Here is a 21,075-nt window from a genome sequence, read left to right as displayed (position 1 = left end):
TGTTGATCGGATTTCTGATCTCGGAATTGTCATGCGATATAACGAGGTGGTCGGCTTTTCATTTTTCCTTCAGAGTCCTCAATCGACGGAAGAGGATACTGTGCCCTTAGCCGAAAGTTACGTGCATGTGGCGGACGACTATACCAAACGGAAGAACGTGTTTCGCATTAAGACCCATTTTGGATCCGAGTATTTGTGCCAAGCGGATCAAGAGCAAGACATGAAGGAGTGGATCAAGGCCATTGAGTCTTCCAATGTGCATTTCGTCGTAGACGAAAGGAAAGACTCGGGTCCAGGAGGTGTGCTCATTCCGGGTGCAGCAGGAGGCGGGGTTAGAGGATTGAAGAAACTCACCTCGTTCAGGAACCGATCTCCGTCCCTGCATTCGCCGGCAGCCAAGTCCAGGAAACCATCCCAAGGTGAGGCGACAGGCAAGAGTTCCATTGTGTTTCGAATTTGTTGTGAAATCATTCTTGGTGGCGAGCTGAAGTGAAACCACAGGAAGAGATACTCGTGGATGTCGCAAAGCCCTCTTATCTCGTTTACGACTCGTTGTCGCGACCTTGAGAGGTTGGATAGTGAGCCTTGTTCTTTCATTATTATTGATCTTGTTCTTGTTGTCTTCATCATCATCATCATCCTGGTCCATGTTTTGCTTCGCAGACCCGATGCCCTCGCGGGACACGACCATCCAAACGAGTTATCATGGGCCATCAAATCCCACCACCATCACCACAACCACAACAGCCACCACTACCACCACCGCCCACTTCATGACCTCATCAGTTCCGAATCTAGATTCCGCAGGTCCAATGACTGCGACGGAAGAGACGAAAAGGGATAAGAAAACCTTGATGGGCAAGATGGCCAAACAATGGAAGAAAATCCAACACGGCTCACCGGCCATGCCCCAAACGCTTGAGCCTGAAAGCGGATCAATAGGTGAGCTAACATTGTGAAAAGGCCTTTTGGGAGCGATGAGAGCCGTCAATCCAAGTAACCCCCCAAAGCGCGTCATTTCTCCTCGCAATTCGAAAATGAATGGGAAAAATGACAGAAAATGCATCCATTGTTTTGGCAAGGCCAAAAAGTTGCAAAAGTTGCACTTGAGCCTTCGTGTTTTCTGCACAATCGGCCATTAGATATTGCACCTCCACAAAGTTTCCGGCATTTGGTATTAACCATAACACACAGCCAGGAATGAATGAATGAATGAATGTATGAATGTATGAATCTATTTATGTATGGATGGATGGATGAAAGAATGAATGACTAATGCATATCTCCATTGCTTTGACTGTTGCAGGAGTCCCATTGGAAAACTGTCCCATGAGCGAGGATCCGAATCACGAACGTGTTCCAAAGCTAGTCACCACGTGTTGCAAGATTGTCGAGGAACGTGGCCTCGAGATTGTAGGCGTTTATAGGGTTCCCGGCAACACTGCGGCTGTTAAGTGTCTAATCGAACAACTCAGGGCTGCTGATCCAGAGGAAGCCTTCAAAATGGACGATTATCGTTGGAACGACGTCAATGTTGTGTCCAGTCTATTGAAATCATTTTTCCGCAAGCTGCCCGAACCTTTGTTCACAGCCGAGCTTTACCCAAGATTCGTCAAAGCCTCGATGATCGAGGATTCCGGGCAGCGATTGCACACCCTCAAGAAACTTATTCAAGCCTTACCGTCCATCAACCTTGATACCCTCGAATTCGTGATAGGCCATCTCACCAAGGTCATTGAATTCTCCAATATCAACAAAATGGAGGTCAAGAACTTGGCCATTGTGTTCGGACCCACTTTGGTGCGACCCGATGGAGACGATATGATGCTCATGGTCACGGACATGGCCCAACAATGCCGCATCATCGAGTCCATACTCACTCACGCCGAGTGGTTCTTCAATAACGAGCCCGTAGACGAGCACGCGGTTTCGAGTTTTATTCTCGACTGCGCCGAGCCCCAAACCGTGATCGCCCAAACAGCTCATGAAAGCATTTTATTAACCAACCTCCAGAAACTGGAGTATCAGGGTAAAGTTCATAGCCCCTCCCGAGATATGAGTGCCAAAGAAGTGGTTTCGAGCATCATCTCGGCCGCACAACGCAAGAAGAATCGACCAAGCGCCCCCTACTCTCACAAAGTAAGTCCCAACCCGATCATGGTCAATAGCCAAAGAATTGGGCCAGAACAACAGACTCAGACCCCACCCCTGAGCGAGAACAATTCGAGACGCAATTCCGAAAGCATGATGCAAGCCGTTAGCGGAGTCCAATCGTGTTCCAATCAGGAATCGAGTTCCAATAATGAGAGGAGGAGTCCAGTCCAGGGTGTAGGAGCCTCCCACTTAAATCTCCCATCCACGTCTTACATGAAGAAAATCTCAGCCAGTGCTGAGAACATCAATCGAGTGTGCAACTTGAGTGTTCAGCAGCTGCAAAGCTCGCCTTCCCGAAAGTTCCCTCTGACCGAATCTACAACCACATATCAGAACGAGTCGAATCGCGAATCACCCGGAAAGACTCATTTCCGACCGGACTTACTCCCAGGTACGCAATGTACCTGAATTACTATTGTTATGAAATTCCAATTACAAATCCTAGCGTCAAGTCTTTCAATCAAGTCCATGTTCTCATGAGAGAGCGAATCCATTTCCAGGAAAACCCGTTCACTCCTCGTGAAAAGGCTACAATATCAACCTAGCAAACGTAGTAGTATATGAAGGTATTGCGGCCTGTCGTCGTGTTTGCTCCTTGACAATTAATCCATTCCGACTGGTGTGCCAAAATGTCTCAAGAATGTTTCCCTTAACGCAAATACGATTGCCAGGATCAATGAGCCATGACAAGGAGCTTTCGGTCTTTCCCATAACATCCTAATGATTTATTAACCTCGCGTTGTCATTGGACGCACTCAAAATGGTATGGTCAAATCGTAATGAATATTGTCCTTCTGTTTTCACAGGTCCAGAATCTCCGACGCTGGATGCCTGGAAGAGCAACTCTGATCAGATCCTTTTGCAAGAGCCCTATCCAACCCAAGCCTACAACTCCGATCCGGCGGATGCCAAGAACCGATTCCTGACCCGTACCTATTTTAAACGTAACGCCGATCCTCGATTGCCCATCAATCGTGTTCATTCTGCCTCCAATCTCATGGAGAGTTTGGCCGAGTTCGACTCATCCCAAACAACCACTGCTCCCTTGGGAGCGCTGAAACGTCACCAGTTGCAAAAGTGTGCTACGGAATCCACCTTGGCAATTGATGCGAAACAATCCTCTCCCAACAAGTCTACTGCCGACGTCAAAACCCAAGCCAAAACGCCCACCACGAAAGACCAGGAAAAAGGGGAAGAGGAAGAGGAAGAAAACCGAGTGGAAGCTTCAGAAGATGACAGAGAGCGTGGTGGGTATTTGTATTGCCGGTACTCACCGGTCTAGACATATAATCGTAATTGATCCGAATTCTAGGCAAAATCATCAGTCAATTGAATACGTTTGACGAGTCTTTACGTCTGCTAATCGATCCCAATTCTCAGTCTGGTCCGGATTCGCACGTTAAGGCCAATCCTCAGCGTCGAATGTCAGCAATAACGGTTGTGAACACCAACCCCTCGCCCTTGGCTCCATCATCATTTTCCTCGACATTACCGGCAACATCCAATGCCAAGACCTCACGAAGCATCAGTGTGGGGGGTCGACCTCCTCAATTAGCCCTCAAGGTACGGATTCAAGTTGTATTCCTTTAAAGAGAAGGGAAAAGAAGAGGGGGGAGAAAGTTGATCAAATCTGCTAGTACAGAGTCCGTCAATTTGTGCATGCTTTGCAAATTCATAACAAGTCAAGCGGCCAGACAACTAGATTCATGCCAAGGAATTGGGTCATTTGTCTCCGCCAAAGTGAGACTGTCTGCCTACCAAGCGAAGGCAGAGGAATGTGCCATCGATTTCGCCAAAACCGATTGAATTGCAATCAAAAGCCGATTTTCCTGTTTTTCTTTTTTGCTCCCAGACGACGCTCTCATTTAACCATGCATGATCATCCAATTTTCTCTTCTCCTTCTTCAGGACAAACGCAACCATGTGAGCCGGAAAAGCGAATTGAAGCGCGGGAAATTGGTAGACAAGAAAAAGCAGCATTCGCCCACGTTGATTAATTTCAAGCGAAATGACTCCTTGAATAAGAAGGAAAAGCAGAAGGTGAACATTCGACAAAAAGCAGCCGAGAAGGAAAACAACAACACCGCTCAAAAGCTTTGGGAAGAGCATCTCCTCAAGGATCCCACAGCTGCTTCCAAGATTATTAAAACCCTGAGCAACCAAAGCCAGATCAAGCGGCGAAATACCGTGGGAAGCCCCAACGATATCGAGAACCAAGGCCGGAAGAGCAAGTTCTCCATCAATCACCACCACCGGCGCACCGCCCCAATGACCATTGGGCATCGTTGGTCTTCCATGGACAGTGCAGGGAGTAATGAGGATGAAGGGACCGAATTGGAGGAACCCAGGACTGAGGACGACGAGGAAGATGAAGAACAGATCGTCAATAATGAATCGGAGGACAACCGCCTCCTAGGACTGGCTTTAACCATTTCCAAGGTCGGTCAGCGGCCTTCTGAAACTCACAACGGGTCTGCCAACGACTCTCCGCCTGGGAAAATGCCTTCGTTACTTGAGTCCCAAGTCTGACGTGGCGTCTCGATGTGGTTGTTTTTATTGACAAGTCATTGATTACTATGTATATCTGGTCGTCTAGAGGAAAAGAATCGGATCAGACCGATGATGCATTTTGTGTTCCCAACGGTGGATTTGGCGAGCATAGTCGAGTCGTGTCGACTTATTCCTGGTGATTGTTGTGTTTAGGCTCCAAATCAATCCACCTTTCAATCAAAATGAAGAAGAACATGAACAAGATAAGCAAAACTGTTCTACAACTTAACTGTGATATGACAACAAAAATCCTTTCAAAATCAGTGGTAGCATGACCACTTACAAAATGAGTGCCCCTCCGACTCATCATCATCATTATTATTATCATTATTACTACTACTATCTTCATTATCATCATCATAACATGTAGGCCGTGTCTGCCGTTTGTCGATGTCCCAATCGTGGTTGAACAAATAATAAAAGACAAAATAGTACATATTATTTATGGGTAAACCAGTTAAACAGTCGAGTACGACGACACATTCGGTGTGTGAAAATAAATTACCGTAACGTATGCGTAATACACCAAGATTAATTGACGGATTCGATTACTGACTTGACCAGGTTGCTTTCTTCCTCAAGATACGCAAGGAGCGAAAGTAGGATCGTAAAAGACGCCTCTATTGGAAAATCTCCGTGTAGACAAGAGTTTGGGGAAGACGCAAAATGCAATCCCATTAAGTGGACGACGAGCCAGTGGAGCAATATGTCTTGAAATATGGTCATCCAAAGGTGTACAGCAGTTCGAGGTTCAAACGTCGCATTTTACTGTTTACTCCGAGTGACAAAAAACTGAAAAACAAAAAACAACAGCCAGAGCAAGGGGTGCTCAAATCTGGGCCGAGGCATCTCCACTCTATTCTGCGACAGCAAACCGTGAAGGAATATTTTTCATGGTAACTTGAGAATGTCTCGGGAGGTGGTCAATTATTAGTCATGTGTGAAACAGATTCCACCAGGATCTGGGTTTATCCAACATCAGTTTCCAGTTGAGTTTGCATAAGTGGCGTGGCGACCTAGGAAATAATACATGTGGCTGGATACAAAAACACATTTGACACCACGATCCTGTCACATGGGCCGTCATTTCGGAAACCACCACTGCCACCGCAACTATCGCCAGGTCCAGGTTGGCCACCACGACCACACATTCTCACTCATGGTCCTCGCAGTATGGTAGTAATACTACACAACCAGTGAGTGGATGGATGGAGTTAGTTACTTATGAGGGCGGTTATCGTCGCGTTTTGGGCCCGCGTCCCGTGTTCTAACAACAACGACAACAACAACAACAACAACTCCTAAGTCGTGCATGCGGAGTGTGCTTGTTCAAAAATGGTGTATCTCGAAGCGGGTGGTGGCATGGATTGGGGCCAAACACACGACCAGAATGGTTGATATCTACCAAAGAGGTTTTAACAGGTAGAGAGAGAATGGACATCTCAAAAATCCCAAAAGACGAGGTTTGTCCACCCTTTGATATCCTAAGCCCAGGTTAGTACTCGACCATTACGGCCAGTGTGAGACAAACGTTATTCTCCACCGATTAGTTGGCGGTGCTCATTTTTAAATTTGTGGTAAAATGTTAAAAGGTTTAGATAGAGACTTTAAGGGTTATTAATATCGTGTTAGGTTAGGTTGGGTTAGGTTAGGTAAGGTTAGATTAGGTTTGATTATGTCAGGTTAAGATTTAAAAAAGTAGCACCGCCAACTAATCGGTGGAGAATAACGTTTACNTTAAGGGTTATTAATATCGTGTTAGGTTAGGTTGGGTTAGGTTAGGTAAGGTTAGATTAGGTTTGATTATGTCAGGTTAAGATTTAAAAAAGTAGCACCGCCAACTAATCGGTGGAGAATAACGTTTACGCCAGTTTGAGGTCGAAGGTCAGGCAGCTGGCGAGGGAGGCCTACATATTATGGTCTTTTAGCTTGTATCTAGTTGGCCCCAAATGCCACATAAATGCCTGAAAAGTGGATCTATTGGATTTGTTTTTTTCACAATCTGGAATGGTATCTTTGGCTACATTTTCAGAAAAAAAGCCACGTGAGCCGATCTTGGCTGCTTAGCTAAGCTTGATGACTAGCCATGAGTGCTGGGGCGAGTCTGGACTCGAGTCCGAGTGCACTCGAGTTTTTTACTCGATTTTGGATGGATTGGCCGGACTCGAGGCCTTTAAAAAGGACTCAATTCCGGACTTGTCAACAAAAAATGTTCATTTTTTCTTAGAATTTGGCAAGATGAGTCTTTTTCGCAAGAGCCGACTCTCAGTCCGGCAAAAAGTCAAAAAATCACAGGACTCGTACGAGTCCGACTTTTGCCGGTCTCGCCCCAGCAATACTAGCTCGTCAGTGGCTTGGCTAGTTAATGATCACGTGACCAGCTCGATTGACCTGTCTATTACCTCTATGGGTCGACTTGGCAGCTCGACCTGAACACTGATCAAAGAGAGAGGGGGGGAGCCACCAGGAAGACCGAGAAGACACTCGCGCTGAATTCGACGTCTTGACATCTGTGGATGGACCGTCCATGTGTGCTGTCCGAAGCTCGGTTCGAACAACAACGTATGTATGCATGTGTCCATCCATACCGGGTACGTTCTAGTAGGCTAGCTAGGTTAGTACTTACGACCTACCCACCCTCATTGACTCATCATCGTGCTTTAACGAGGGGCAAGCTCTAGCTCGCGCATCTCATCAGGATCCCCCTCGTATGGTGACTTCCCCGTCTTGATCTAGTCCTGGATCTTGAAATCCGTGCTTCCCTCTTCGTTGCTGCTGGTACTAGTGATGGTCTAGGTCTTAGTGGCGGAGTGGGAAATAGAGGTGGCCGTCCTTTGGTACGTGAATGTCGAGGGAGCAGGAGCGTCGCTGGTTCGGTCGTTGGTTTGATCGGTCGGTCGGTCCATCCATCCATCCATCCATCCATGCTTGCTTCGAGGAGCCATTGGCACGTATTGCGTGAATTGACGGGAGGTTTTCTGTGAAAACTTTGAACTCCTGACACTCATTATTCCACATTACACGGTGACAAAGGTCTGTCCGTGGACTACATACCATTCCAGACCACGATCACGTCGTTGGCGAGCAGAAAGCTCGTTGGAATCCTTCTTTACTTGCCAACACACACATACTCATTCACCAAGGGTCAGGGTTAATTGTGTCTCCCCGTTGTTGGCGTTGTGGGTCAGGGGCTCCTTGGGGCTCCTTCTACACATGGTAGTAGTTGCACTCCGCCAAAGAAGGACCTAACGACGACACGACGATCATTGTCCCCTTCCCCGTACCTACCCTGTTCCCGGATCGACGAGGTAAAAACTACTCCTTATCGACGTACTCGTCGTACATATTGCATGAGCATGAGATTGCACTCCATGTGTTTCGTGGGTTTAGATGTGTATTGTTGCCAAGTAAAGGAGTCTGAAAAAACGAGTTCGTAAACACCTAGTAGACCCGATCCTCTCTGGATGTCACATTGGTTCGGTCGAACAGGAATATTCTGAGCATCATCAACATCTTCAAACCGAATATCTTCAAACTCAACATCTTCAACATCTTCATCGTGAGTAGTGAGTGATCCCACGTCCGTCCAAGAGAAAGGACCCACATTATCACTACCATCCATTGATCGATTACCAACAAGGAAGGGGCGGGGGTTCATCGGGAATCATGAGCATGGACGAAGGCACGCTACAATTGGCCAGGTCTTTTGCCCGTCAATCCTTGGACGAGGAGGAGGCCGAGGCCATGGATGGGAGCCCCAAACCGCTCCGAAAGGTGTATGACTCACAAAAGAGTTTGGAGAACAAGTTGCAAGGATTCAGGTAAGTCCACAGTCACTAGTGCCCTCTTCCAATAATCAATACCTTTCTGGGTGGGTAACGAGGAAACAAAAGGTCGCCCTCGTAGTTGAAAGCCCTCGGTAAATGTAAAGTGTAAAGTAAAGGCCCAAACAGTGAAAGTTTTGGGCGAGTGAATGGGAATTCCAAGCGTCAATGGATAAGACTTCAAAACCATTGCGGCATGAATTATTAAACTCCCAAAACCTAATGTTTGCTCGTGGCAAACGAAGGCTGACTTTCGCATTCCAATAATCCTCATCCAATCCACTAATCCACCCATCCACCATTCCACAAGGTGCATCTCCACCATCCACAGGGTTGAAATGTCATCCTTGGATCAGGTTTATTGAAGGATTTGTGACCGCTGGTGTCTCGGTCATTTCGAAAACCGCCTCTTTTTTATGGGTGAGATGAATTTACCTATTGGCAACCACCCTAAAGTAGTAATTGTATGGCGGAGAGGGAGCTAATTTATTGCCCCTCTTTGGAAATAATCTTGGTCAACTTGGCTGGAGGGGTAGTGTCCAGAGTGTGAATGACGGGAGATTTGAAGATAAAAGACACAAAGGGTCTTGGCATAAAGAAGTTTGAGGATTTGGTTGAGATTGGAACGGGATAGCTACATACATACATACAGTATACATACAGCCTTAGAGTCTGTACGACTGAAAATGATCTCGTTCCGAGTTCAGAGTTGGCCAAGACTAAGCCAGCAACCAGCCAACTAACCAGCTAGTGGCTCAGCCGAGCAAGGAACCATCAAGCAACAATTAAGCAAAGAAAAATATCAGCTCGAATGATGAGGAAAGGATATCCGTATTCCTCCTCCGTTCTCTCGTCGTTCTCATCGCAATCATGGTTAGGTAGTGAGATTGGCAAGAGGCAAACTTTTTGATTCGGCTCCTACGAAGAATAACCCTGCACGCATTTCTCGTAAACTATCCCCAAGGCAATGCCAAAGTAATCCCAAGCAATCTCAAGCATTGCCGATCATTACGAGACAGGTGGCGAATTTCCACAGTTTTGGCATTTCGTAACTTCACAATCCTTGACAAATATTATTGTCATGCATCTCCACAGTTAGTTACGACCTTTGCAGGGGAAATCAACGACTAGGACGAGGTGGGTTAGTGGGTTAGTAACACGCCGACTTCCCGAGAACGAGGCAGACCTATTACTCATAATTGTTTACGTACGCAGTCGAAATCGAGGGGATGATGACTATTTCAAGGATTCCAACCAATTTGAGCAAATTCGAAAGAATCCGTCTGGATGGGGAAGTGGCGGCTTCGTTTCATGAGGAAAATCCAGTTGTAGTCTATCTAGAATATGATGATGAATTCAATCTCATTGGTTATGTATGTAGGCGAACAGTGCACTTTTGTGATTGTGAGCCACTCGCTAGGAAGGAAGCTTCCGAAGATGTGAAACCGCGTCTTTATTTGGCGGGTGTTGTACGTGTACTCCATTGAGGTCTCCAAATCCGAGGCACCTATGGCCATTCCATTTTCATGCGATTATGTTGGCGTTGTTGTCCTAAGCTTTAGGCTGAATTACCAACAAACCAGGCAACCCACTAAGCAGTTGAGCCAATGGAATGAACCCCGCCAACGGCGCAAGTGATCCCAGAATCATAACTCCGTTTCAATCGCATAAGGAGTGTGCATTTATTGCTCGGTCCCAATTGGGAGCGTAATGAAATGTTATTTTTGGATGTGAGAAAAAAATGAATCTAGATCATGGTCAATGATTGAATGCTCTGTCTCGGTTTGCTCCTAAAACACTCTGGAGACGCCCGGTTAAGTTCTCGTTTCCTTGTGAATATGTCCAAGGTCGCCACACCGCCCAGGTGATATGTACTACTAGTAGTGGTTCTGGTGGTGGTAGTTGTAGTAGTAGAAGTAGTCGTGTATTGTGTGCGTACCTTTTCTTTTGCTTATTTGGAGATTGAAAATGCGTTAGATCCCACTAAAGTGGGGATAGCTTTCGGCTATTAATTGCTTCTCAAGGTTGCCTCATGCCTCTTGACCCCAAATGGGGCTCTCGTCTTCTCCTATCCAGTCTAATGATGAACCCAACTTTAGACGACCCAACTCTCGTGTTGAATTTGATTTGAGATCATCCACTGATAACGTTTGTGCCGATAAATTGTCATTCCTGCGTGGAATATTTGAAAGGGATATCCTAGCTTGGATGGAAGCTACCGTACAAATAGGTCCATGCAAAGACGACTAACCAAATGGGTGCGCTCTGGCGTTTGGCTTTTGACTTGTAATTTTTTAAACGAACCCGTACCTATTGAAAATTCCAACTCTCGAATATGCAGGTTGTTAGAACATAGCGTAGAGCATAGGGTCGTTAATGGCGGTGATGAGTCGGTTTTTCCTTTTTCGTAAACTCGTTTCACAGCCATCTTGTTAGTAGGAACAGGCGTGCAAGTTGCAACCTTTCAGGATTGGGTATACGTAAATTATTTGCACACAAGATCAGATCTCTCAACATACATTTCCCAGGTTCACTGAGTACACAAATTGGATGGATGGGCTTGCAACTAAAAAATGCAGGAACAAGTGCCCTTTAAAAGTGGCTTTCTGAAAAATGGACGCAAACGTGCTCTTGTGTTTAGTGTTTAAGGTGGATATAGTTACTTAAATCCGACGATTTTTTTTATAACGTTTATATGCCTCTGCTTATCCCTCGAATTGTGAAGAAGTATCTGAAACCGCCTTGGCACTTGGCTTGATTGGGATACTTTGGGCAAGGTGCTGGATCGCGCTTTGACTTGGGAGATATCTGTTCGACTATCTAATTAGGTGGAGGAGGCGGGAGAGGATAGCTATTTTGTGATCACTCTCACCCTTTTAAAAATGTAAACAGGTTAGTACTTTTGTTCAACTAAATGGTTGTTTTTTCTTGGTTTGATTTTGATGTGTGATATTTGTCCATTTGATGGAAAAGAAAACAAGAGGCACACATTTGCAGTACTTTGTTTTTGAAAAGTTCAAAGCCGTAATCTTGAAAGGTTGCGCCCAAATTAGATTGGGGAAAAAATGTTCAAAGTTTCCAATATTCGTTTGACAAGAAAAAAATCCAAAAATAATCAATGAAACTTCCAATTTTGTACGGAACCGTAAAAATGCAAATAAGCAAAGTATTACAAATAAATTAGAAAAAAACGAAGAAAAAATGTACCACAATGTTTAGAGCTGCCCTAGTAGTGATCGAGGAATTTCATGTAATGTGAGCAACAAAGAAGTTTTAAAGGTAAAGCCCCACAAAAATCACCCGAGCTGCCATGATCTAGCAGTTTGATTGGTTTCTTAAAGATCCCTCATTTAAAAGTATTCAATTATTCCTGTTAACAACTGAAAGGTTCAAGCCAGTTAAAGCTAGCCGAAGGAAAATCTGCCGACGATTTTATGTTTGAGTAAAGAGAATTCATTGTCTTTTTTGATTCTGTTTGAATTTACGGATTAGATATGTCTTAATCTTTTATTGCTTATCGGCGTTTTATTGCACTTATACATCGCAGGACATCGTCTTAGTGTTTGATCTTCTCAAGGTCTAATTAAAGGATTATATACCATGCTGGATGGAGGCCCACTCCTTACGGTACTAGCAGTCATTTTTGCTGCATATCACCCCCATCTTGTGGCTGGCAACTGACAGATGTCACCCTATCATTAATTATACTAAGATGTTTGTGTTTCGTATCGAGAATCCCCCTTACTTCGCATCTTAATCCGTTGGGGACGTGTATCCTTTGTTCAATGTGGTCATATGCGGCTAGGCCAGATCTAGAGTCATTTATGGTGTAGTATGTGGGAAGGTTGTCGATGTATTCATGATGAAAGCTCTTCAGATTAGCCCTGATCAAATCTGTGTTGTGTCTGTCGATGATGAACATGCTTAGAAAATCAGCCGTATTTGGTTCCGATCAGGGGTCCCATTTAAACGAGGTTGGGGGTTTCAGATAGTGCGGGCATCGGTGTATCCAGCCGCTTTGATTAGGTGTCTGAATACCAACGACCTGGGCAGATTTCCACTCTGAAATGGGATGGCGGCGTGTTTTCATGAGATTTCGTTGAGTTCCGGTTGACAGAGTCCATGCTACATGGACATACGTGTACGTACGTTCTGTGCGCTTGGCTGCTGTATCAACATGTGCCCAGTTGTAATGAGCAACGAGGTGCGCAGTATGCGAGCACTGTAGTGTACAAGTTCAAAGAAGATATGTCCCCACATCCATGCTAAATTTCAAACTGAGAATGAATGTGTCGTGATGTGTTCCCTTCCATCCACTACAGTGGGTGTGATGGTGATAGCGACAACTGTAGCAACAACAACAACAACAACAACAACATTTCCAACAGCACCAATGATAATGATGACGAGAATGGTGATGAGGATGGCGACTATTATTAATGAATATCCAGAGAAATAATTCAGTTGTCACCGGAGTGTTGTCAACTCAACAAGGATAGTGCTTCTTCTTCTCTTTGCTTTGCCTGGAGTTTGTGGTGCCTCAGTTTCGAGAACCGAAGCAGATCCAAGTCGAATTGAAGATCACTTCCACCACTGTCCATCACTATCATCACAGTTTCAACGTTGCCATCATCCTCATCGTCATTGCTGTGGCTGTTGTTGTTGCTATTGTTGTTGTTGTTGCTGTAGTAGTAGTAGTTGTAGTAGGAGTGGTTGTTCTTGTCGTCGTCATCTTCCGTCTCATCCTCATCATTGACGACGGATTGTGTGTGATTGTTTAGTGCAGTTTGTCCGCCGAGAAAGACAGAACATGGGGAAATGGTACGAATATCGATCCCTTTGGAGTCGCGATGACTTGGAAGACAGGATCCGAGACCGGGAGTATCTGGACTTGGCCACCACCCAGATCTCGTCGAGCTCCTCACCCTCGTCCACCTCCTTACCAGCCTCGGAAACTAACAGTTTGTGGGACGAGAACGAATTCTACAACCGGATGCAACACAAACAACCCCCGTCTTTCTCCCGGAGATCCTCGCCGGCCTCCACGGACGGGAGAAAAAGATCCGGATCTTGGCCGTAAGTAAGCCCCCCTTAGTGACCCGTGGCGAGTGTTGACATATTGTTTGACAGGAGACATGCAGGAGTGAGTGAGTGATTTGTATTTGTAGATCCATTCTCGAATCTTCCGGGGAGCAAGCAAACTCTTGGGACACAAACTAGGTCACAGTACTCGTACGCTGTCAGAGTCGCTGAACTCCAAAGCGGCTTTTAAGCGAGAGGTTGTCAAAAATCCCTCTCGAATTATCGAACGCGTCATTCCTCATTTACGCAACGGCGTTGTCCTCTTCAAGGAATGATATCCCCACGTTAATCCACCCATTTATCATTCATTGGCTAGCCGTCATGTCGTTGGTGCTTCACCTAAATCTTTGCCCCGCCTCTGTTCCAAAATGGCGAGGAATGAATGTCGGTTTTTTAAATTATCTCTATTTGTCTCCTACATACTAGTTCTAATATAACCGAAAAAGTGTGTCCGGATTTTATCATCACTAAGCAAGTTGAAAGAACAAGCATTCGCTCTATGTATTAGGCTTCGCGGCTCTTTCAAAGGCCAGAGCAGCTTTCCTTCAGGTATTGGCGGGATTGCCAAGAAGGCCAAGTCGGCCTTGTGATGGATCACAATAAGAGGGGAAACCTTGACACACTCAAGCTTTCTCGTACTAACTCTAGTAACAGTGGTAGTTGTTGTTGTTATAAAAGCATGCAACTCTCATGTCATGTTCGTTTCAGGTATTCTTGAATCACTCAGCTTGGCGCCATTGCCAGCCAATTGGGACTCCATCGCATTGATCGCTGTGCTTGGCGGGCCGTTAAAATACCCTCTCAAAAACATTCATTCCCTTGAATGTGTGTGTGTTTTTTCTTAGCAAGCACATACATATTTGATTCAGCTGTTTTCAAGGTTGAATTTTGGACTTGACAACTCTGAGGTCTTTGTTCGCTAAAGGTTTTTCTTTTCTTTGTGGGCCCAGGTTTGACATCGTTACGTTGTTGAATGTGTGATTGCTTCCTTAGAAGAGGCTTTCAAGAGAAACATAAAATGGCCGAGTGATGACTCCGAGTCATTTTCATAACCCCTCCATCCAGTCTTCAAAAAGTCCTTGTGTTCTATGAACTTCTGGAGTTTTTATTATCTCTTAACCACGACTTAAAAGCTAATTCGAGCTGTTGCCTAACCAGAAGAGTTTGAGTTCGAAGCATGTCTGATTCCGAGGGCGTCCAGGATCAGGACTTAACCAATAATGTCCATGACGCTGATCCCGAGAAGAATTGTGTCGTCGATCCTGCCCGTGTGCAGGTCGCCACCAAGGCCAATCGTGAGGCTGGTGAAAAGGCTTTGGAACGAGAGATGAAAGGAGTAGTCAAGGATTTTGACATGGAAACCAAGATGGTTCAGTTGAAATTGGAATCGGAACAAAACGGCCAATCCCTGGATTGTCAATGTGAGGCCGTGGGTTCGGATAGTCGAGGAGTTCAGTATCAGTGCCATTATCGGATCGGATCGAGGTCCGGAGAGAGTGATGGTGCTCCGATCTCGGAAAACGTGTCCAAGGAGTGCTCACCTGAGTCATTGCGGGTCCAAGAAATCGAAGGGAAATTCTCCATGAATGTCCCATACGAGTATGTAATGATTGGGCAAGGCAGTCCGTTATTTTCCACTATTTTTTATCAAACATCCATCGCATAGGTTGTGGGTGTTTTTAACGCAGGGTTCCCTAGCATTTAAATGTCCTAACCGTCGTTGATATGGTTCAATCATCGCCAATTTGAACGCTAAATAAGTTGGCAACCTTTCTGCCTTTTCACATTTGATTCATTGGCACCCGAGAGTCGAGGTATCGCCCGGACTACGCATACATACGTACGTAGTGTTCGTGTGTGTGTGTGTGTGCGTGTGTGTGCTCATAGGAGGCCCTCGAAAAAAAAATGCAGAAGCGAAAAAAGATAGACTCATCAATGCATGATGTGTCTGATCTTCATTGAATGCCGTGGATCTCTGGATAGACCCGAACTCCATTGATCCTAGGACGTTGACTTCAGAATATGAGAGAGAGATCCATTGGCGAGAAATGTGACTAGTGTGCACATCAAACATTTGTTTGTCTGGGTCGTTTCTCTCGCTTTGAGTTTGACGGCCAGTGCCATTTGATTCTCTCCTTTGGAAAGTCATTTTCACCGGGAGAGAATGATTGAAATGAAAATTCGCGATATTGAATTACTGCAACTAATCCAGAAGTACACCGATGTCAATTGCAATAGCAAAGCTGATGTGCCCTCTGCAAATGCATTCCTGTTGTCAGAGTGAGATCTTAACAGATATGTCTCAGGATTGTGTTCCAACCCATTTCAATCATCTCGTTTTCCCATCTTGCAGGCGAACCCGATCATTAAATGCACCAAGTCCCATCCAACAGTTTGGACCATGTGGCAGAATTATGAAGAACTCCGCCATGGTGATGTAAGTACCTGATCCCCTCCCCAGCCCCCAAAAAAAAAATAAAAACTAATTCCGAATGGATACTCATTCCAAACCTTGGTGGTCCATTTCTAGGACAATCCAAGATCCGGCCTCTCAACGGCTCACATGGTACAAGCCTCCTCTAACAGTGTTGGTGATCAAGAAGGTTCGAGATGCCACTGTGATTCCACCCTTCATTCAATTAGTCCAATGGTTCACCCAGGTTAAAAACATGGTGGTCTTCGTCGAATCAGCAGTACTTGAAGATCCTCTTCTCACCAACTACTCAGGGTTCACAACCTCCAAGGTAACCTTCCTCATCATAAATCGTCTGTACAGTACATATCATCAATAGCTTTACAGACAAAAAAGATAGTTCCAATGTAACGCTAAGGAATTTTCAACGAACTTACGCCTTGACACAAAAATGATGTTCTTTTTGTCCCCAGCCTAGCCTTGTTTTCCACATGCAATCGAGTTCTTCTCCGTTCTAGGATAAACTGATGACCTTTTCTGAAGGCAAGGACGATTTGACTGACAAGATAGATTTCATCGTGTGCCTCGGTGGGGATGGCACCCTCTTGTATGCTTCATCCTTGTTCCAACAGTCCGTCCCACCCATAATGGCCTTCCATTTGGGCTCCCTTGGGTTTCTCACTCCGTTTGAAGTGGACAATTTTGAGCAGCAAATCACACACGTTTTAGAAGGTACTGATTTGGACTTGATCAAGCATAACACAGGGTTCGAGTATTTTACTGAAGCTATAAAGAATGCAAGACCAATTAGTCTTGGCTAACGTTTGAGAGAAATGTGAAATGCCAACCTAAATAACAATGTTTTACGTCAGACGTCAGATGAAAAGTTCGTACTAAAATGACTATCTGTTTTTTTTGTACGCCTTTGTCTGGGCCAAATATGGCACGTACGTTGCAACCACAGTTGTTTTTTGTTCCATACATCCCGCAATTAGTACGTTTAGAGTTTGATCACATTCCGCTGGGTCATACATTCACTTCAATCGTTCCACGCATGAAAGCCAATCGTTTGCAACGAGGAATTTTATTTGGTGCCCTTCACAATTGCGTTGCAGGACATGCTGCCTTAACCCTCCGAAGTCGGCTTCGTTGCATTGTCATGAAAAAGGATAGCTCCGGAGATGTGAAAGCCACGAAGCCCACCACCAACCTGTTGGTCTTGAACGAAGTTGTGATTGATCGTGGACCTTCTCCCTACTTGTCCAATATCGATTTGTACCTGGACGGCAAGCTTATCACGTCCGTTCAAGGCGACGGTCTCATCATTTCCACACCTACAGGCAGCACTGCCTATGCTGTGGCTGCGGGCGCCTCGATGATCCATCCTTCTGTGCCAGCCATCATGGTCACGCCCATCTGTCCACATTCATTGTCTTTCAGGCCCATTGTCGTTCCTGCCGGTGTTGAACTGAAGGTATTGTTCTAACAAAAACGTAGTTAACGCGTTTTCTTTTTAACCCCTACATAAAAAAATGGCCCAACCAATCATACCGAGTCTCATTTTTTCGCTTTCTGGGAAACTCATACAATTTTGATTGGGCGCAAACATCGTTCCTTGAGACGGCAAATATTGACTTGATTACTCTTCTCTCCAAGATTTCGGTCTCTCCGGACAGCAGAAACACGGCTTGGGTGTCATTCGATGGGCGCAAGCGCCAAGAACTTTGTCATGGGGAAAGGTACTACTTCATTTTGACATGTGTTTCGTTTGTTTGCGTGTTTTAGGTCACCCTAAACCCATCCACCAGGAATACGGCCTACATGTCCTTTGATGGCAGAAACCATCAAGAACTGCGTGCCGGAGACAGGTATTGCTTTGAGAATTGATTTCAACACACATTCCTGGTGATGGGCCTTGGGTGTCAGGTGACTCTTCTCGTATCCGCCTTGTGTGTTCAAAAGATGTACATTGTATAACATAACTCACTCGGCGTTGGGATGTTGTTTCCTATCAAAATAGACAGTCATTCAATGGCTCTTTAAATGACGGCAATCACGTTGACGAATGTCTGGATGAATGAATGAATAGATGGATGGGTGGATAGTTGTTGATAAAAGATGACGCCGTCTATTTGAATTACGCAATTTGACGACGACATATGCATGCATACATGTGACATTAACAATGTGATTACATCATACAATGGCACATGCATGGGACGGCTAAAATGTTGGATGTCACTCGAAAAAAATAATCAATAGGCTAAAACTTTGATACCTGAAGGAGTGTCTAGTCTTTATGAAATCAATGCTAATAGTTTTTTTTTATTGTACCTTAGTTAGGTCCGTTGAAAAGTATCTTTGACTCAAAATTTGCGGCAATGGTCTTCTTATTGATGAAACAGCAGAAAATCAAATTTCGAATCAAAACACCAGCCAAGCAATTTACCAGATGTACATCGCTTTTGCCAAAAAGGATGTGGTTTGATTGACTTTAACACTACCTTTCTCCTAATTTAAGGAAGCATGTCTGCCACTATAATCAGCTTTTGACTTCAATAACCACTTTACTGCGACAATCTGAAAGTATACAAACCTTTCTTTATTGACCAATGCGTTCCCATTGTCTTTTTTTCAGCCTTCGTGTGACCACCTCAATCTACCCGGTGCCTTCCATATGTGCCCAAGACCAGATCTCGGACTGGTTTGCCTCTTTGGCTGAATGCTTGCACTGGAATGTGCGTAAGAAGCAAAAACATTTCGATGAGTTGGCCGATTTCACACGATGTTCATCGAACGAGACCTTGGATTCCTTGGATAAGTTCTCCGATAAAGTGGACACTAACTGAATCTGTCCCGCAATGGTGCGGGAAAAACTGGGGGAAGGAAAGGGCCCCATCATGACCACTTGATCAGGAGAAAGCACCCGATCAAGTCCAAGTATTTTATGACCAAGCAATTTAACTGAAAGAAGGATGGATAGTAGATGGATGAACGAAAAGAAGTATTGTTAAGCCCTTTCCTTGGCCCCCTCCTCCTCCTCCTCCTCCTCCTTGACCTCCGACTCGTGGAAAGCCGTACATGAACACACGTACAAGAAATGACAACGGAAAGAAGACTGAACGAAGAAAAAGAACCCACTGACAGTGCTGCCTTCCGCCGATGCATTTGGCACGACACAAGATGTCCACGAGGAAATTAGTGTTGGCTTTCTGACCAATAACGCCCCTCCCAACCCTTCTAATGAATTATATTCCACTCCGTTTTGCAAATGATGCCTTGCAAAAAAATACAATATCTATATCTATCAAAATCTATGGACGAACAATTATGAATCATCACAAATTCTATTGAGAAAGGAAGACGTATGACCCTGCAAAACAAGAAACAATGATAATCTCCTCCTCATTCAACGCCTGGACGACCACGAAGACGACGACCCCGGCATCAACAACAAGAACAACAACGCAAACGGCGCCTTCTATGACTTTCATCAAATCTTGAGACATATGCACTAAATTCCGAACGTGGCCAATCCATCTCCACCTCAATATCCTTCTTATGCACTAACGTATTCAACATACGCATCATGATGTGTTGTTTCAAAAATGCCTGTGTTTTCGAGGCTATTTTTGTATTTCTCATTTTTTTCACCTATCATCCTTCAACAAAGATGAAAACGAGCTATTGCAAAATATACGCCAACTAATTCCGTTTCACGAGCATATTGTAGCATTTACAGATTTTCCTTCCACATTTCAAAAAGCACATCTGCTACTTTCAAAATAAATGGCTATGGCTTTTTGGTGGAACACATATTGCATGTGAATGGTGACAATCTAGGGTTTGGGATCGCAGGGAAGAAGCTAGAGAGTGAGTGGGAGGGGGCAACAATTAGACATGACCTGACTGACTTCTTTTAAGAGACCATTCCATAGCTCCTTTGACAATTGATGGGAAAGTTTTGACATCCCTTCTGGATCAAGCCCGAGTTAACATCTAGTTATTTTTGGATGGTTATCACTGGGGATCGGAAAGATAATTGTTTTAGGTTAAATCAAGTTTTGAACTGTTCTGGCCATTTTGGTGTAAAAAAACTCACGAATTTTAACCTTGAATTTCCCCGAAAATCCTCGGTTTTTGGTTATTTTAAGTGTTTTTGTGTTATGTTTAGGCAATATTGAGGAAAAATACCGAGTGGAAATCAATGCAGGCTACTTTGGCCGTGTCTTACGAAGTCTGCCCACAGACCATATAATGCCGTTATATGATATGTGGTCTGTCCCTGCTCAAAAATTTGTTCGACCTTGAACCCCAAGCTTTCATTAAGATGAACCGTTGAACACTCACAGTAATGCTGTACTGGCAATGATTTAATTTTAGCAATGATTTAATTTTAGCCAAAAGGCGATTGGTAACTATCCCAACGTTTTCTCCAAAACAACGTTCGAAGAAACAAGTGAGCACAGTCTTGATGTCAAGACCAAACCTAAGGGCCTGCCGAAGACCGGCAAGAGGCCGCGGGAAGTGGGTCAGCTTTTTGGTGTCCATCCGTGAACCATTGATGTGTGGAGAACTTCATGCAAGAACGACGAATCACTTTACAACGGACCAGACCGAGGGCGAAGATCTAGGATTACGTACAGCACTTAGTCTTCAGAAGGACAAAAGTCAGAAGATTACCAATCTCTTTCGACTGAAGTTGGATTATTCATGGTATGGTGCGAGGGGGCCCTTCGATAGTCCTTTATGATCAAATATGATCAAGCATAGTCTTGGAGGTTGGGGGAAGGATTTTCAAAAGACGCAAATAATTGCAATCAATTTCTTTCCACCCTGTACAATACATTCCATGTGATGGCTTTTACAAACTATTTTACACTAAAAACCGAAGGATAAAAGCATTGATTGTCATCTGTTATGTTTCAATTTTAAATAAATTCCTGTATTTTGACCACCTGTTCCCTAAGAATGCCGGTATTGATTGACATTGGTAAACAATTCATGGTGTAGTTTACTTTTTCTATGAACGCCATATAACTTAAGTTTTTT

At 44.7% G+C, this 21,075-nt stretch overlaps 2 protein-coding genes across 14 annotated transcripts in view; both read left to right on the top strand.

Annotated features, from left to right (window-relative positions):
• LOC131882203 (rho GTPase-activating protein 21-like) overlaps nucleotides 1-5,239 on the top strand; it is a 29,403-nt gene extending 24,164 nt beyond the window's left edge. For both annotated transcript variants that reach the window (XM_059229270.1, XM_059229269.1), the window contains 6 exons: nucleotides 74-419; nucleotides 664-942; nucleotides 1,307-2,545; nucleotides 2,961-3,401; nucleotides 3,467-3,717; nucleotides 4,063-5,239. In XM_059229270.1, the coding sequence (XP_059085253.1) occupies nucleotides 74-419; nucleotides 664-942; nucleotides 1,307-2,545; nucleotides 2,961-3,401; nucleotides 3,467-3,717; nucleotides 4,063-4,683 (3,177 nt within the window). In that variant the 3' untranslated portion in view covers nucleotides 4,684-5,239. The remainder of the gene's footprint in view (nucleotides 1-73; nucleotides 420-663; nucleotides 943-1,306; nucleotides 2,546-2,960; nucleotides 3,402-3,466; nucleotides 3,718-4,062) is intronic.
• A 1,977-nt stretch (nucleotides 5,240-7,216) lies between these two features.
• On the top strand, nucleotides 7,217-19,748 carry LOC131882209 (NAD kinase-like). 12 transcript variants are annotated; one of them, XM_059229286.1, is made up of 9 exons: nucleotides 7,492-8,012; nucleotides 8,095-8,267; nucleotides 8,345-8,525; nucleotides 15,964-16,047; nucleotides 16,141-16,354; nucleotides 16,542-16,755; nucleotides 17,139-17,497; nucleotides 17,680-17,762; nucleotides 18,662-19,748. In XM_059229286.1, the coding sequence occupies exons 3-9, from the start codon at nucleotides 8,371-8,373 to the stop codon at nucleotides 18,870-18,872; spliced, it is 1,320 nt and encodes a 439-aa protein (XP_059085269.1). In that variant the 5' UTR covers nucleotides 7,492-8,012; nucleotides 8,095-8,267; nucleotides 8,345-8,370; the 3' UTR covers nucleotides 18,873-19,748. The 12 variants fall into 12 exon arrangements, with proteins under 12 accessions (XP_059085272.1, XP_059085269.1, XP_059085270.1 ...); XM_059229279.1 differs by lacking the exons at nucleotides 7,492-8,012; nucleotides 8,095-8,267; nucleotides 8,345-8,525 and adding exons at nucleotides 14,051-14,159; nucleotides 14,319-14,490; nucleotides 14,561-15,209; XM_059229287.1 differs by having other exon boundaries at nucleotides 7,493-7,728; nucleotides 8,153-8,525.
• The last annotated feature ends 1,327 nt before the right edge of the window (nucleotides 19,749-21,075 follow it).

This window comes from Tigriopus californicus, chromosome 6 (genome assembly GCF_007210705.1).
Source record: "Tigriopus californicus strain San Diego chromosome 6, Tcal_SD_v2.1, whole genome shotgun sequence".
NCBI classification, from domain to species: domain Eukaryota; kingdom Metazoa; phylum Arthropoda; class Copepoda; order Harpacticoida; family Harpacticidae; genus Tigriopus; species Tigriopus californicus.
The sequence above is the reverse complement of the archived record's forward strand: the minus strand, read 5'-3'. Positions and strand labels throughout refer to the sequence as shown.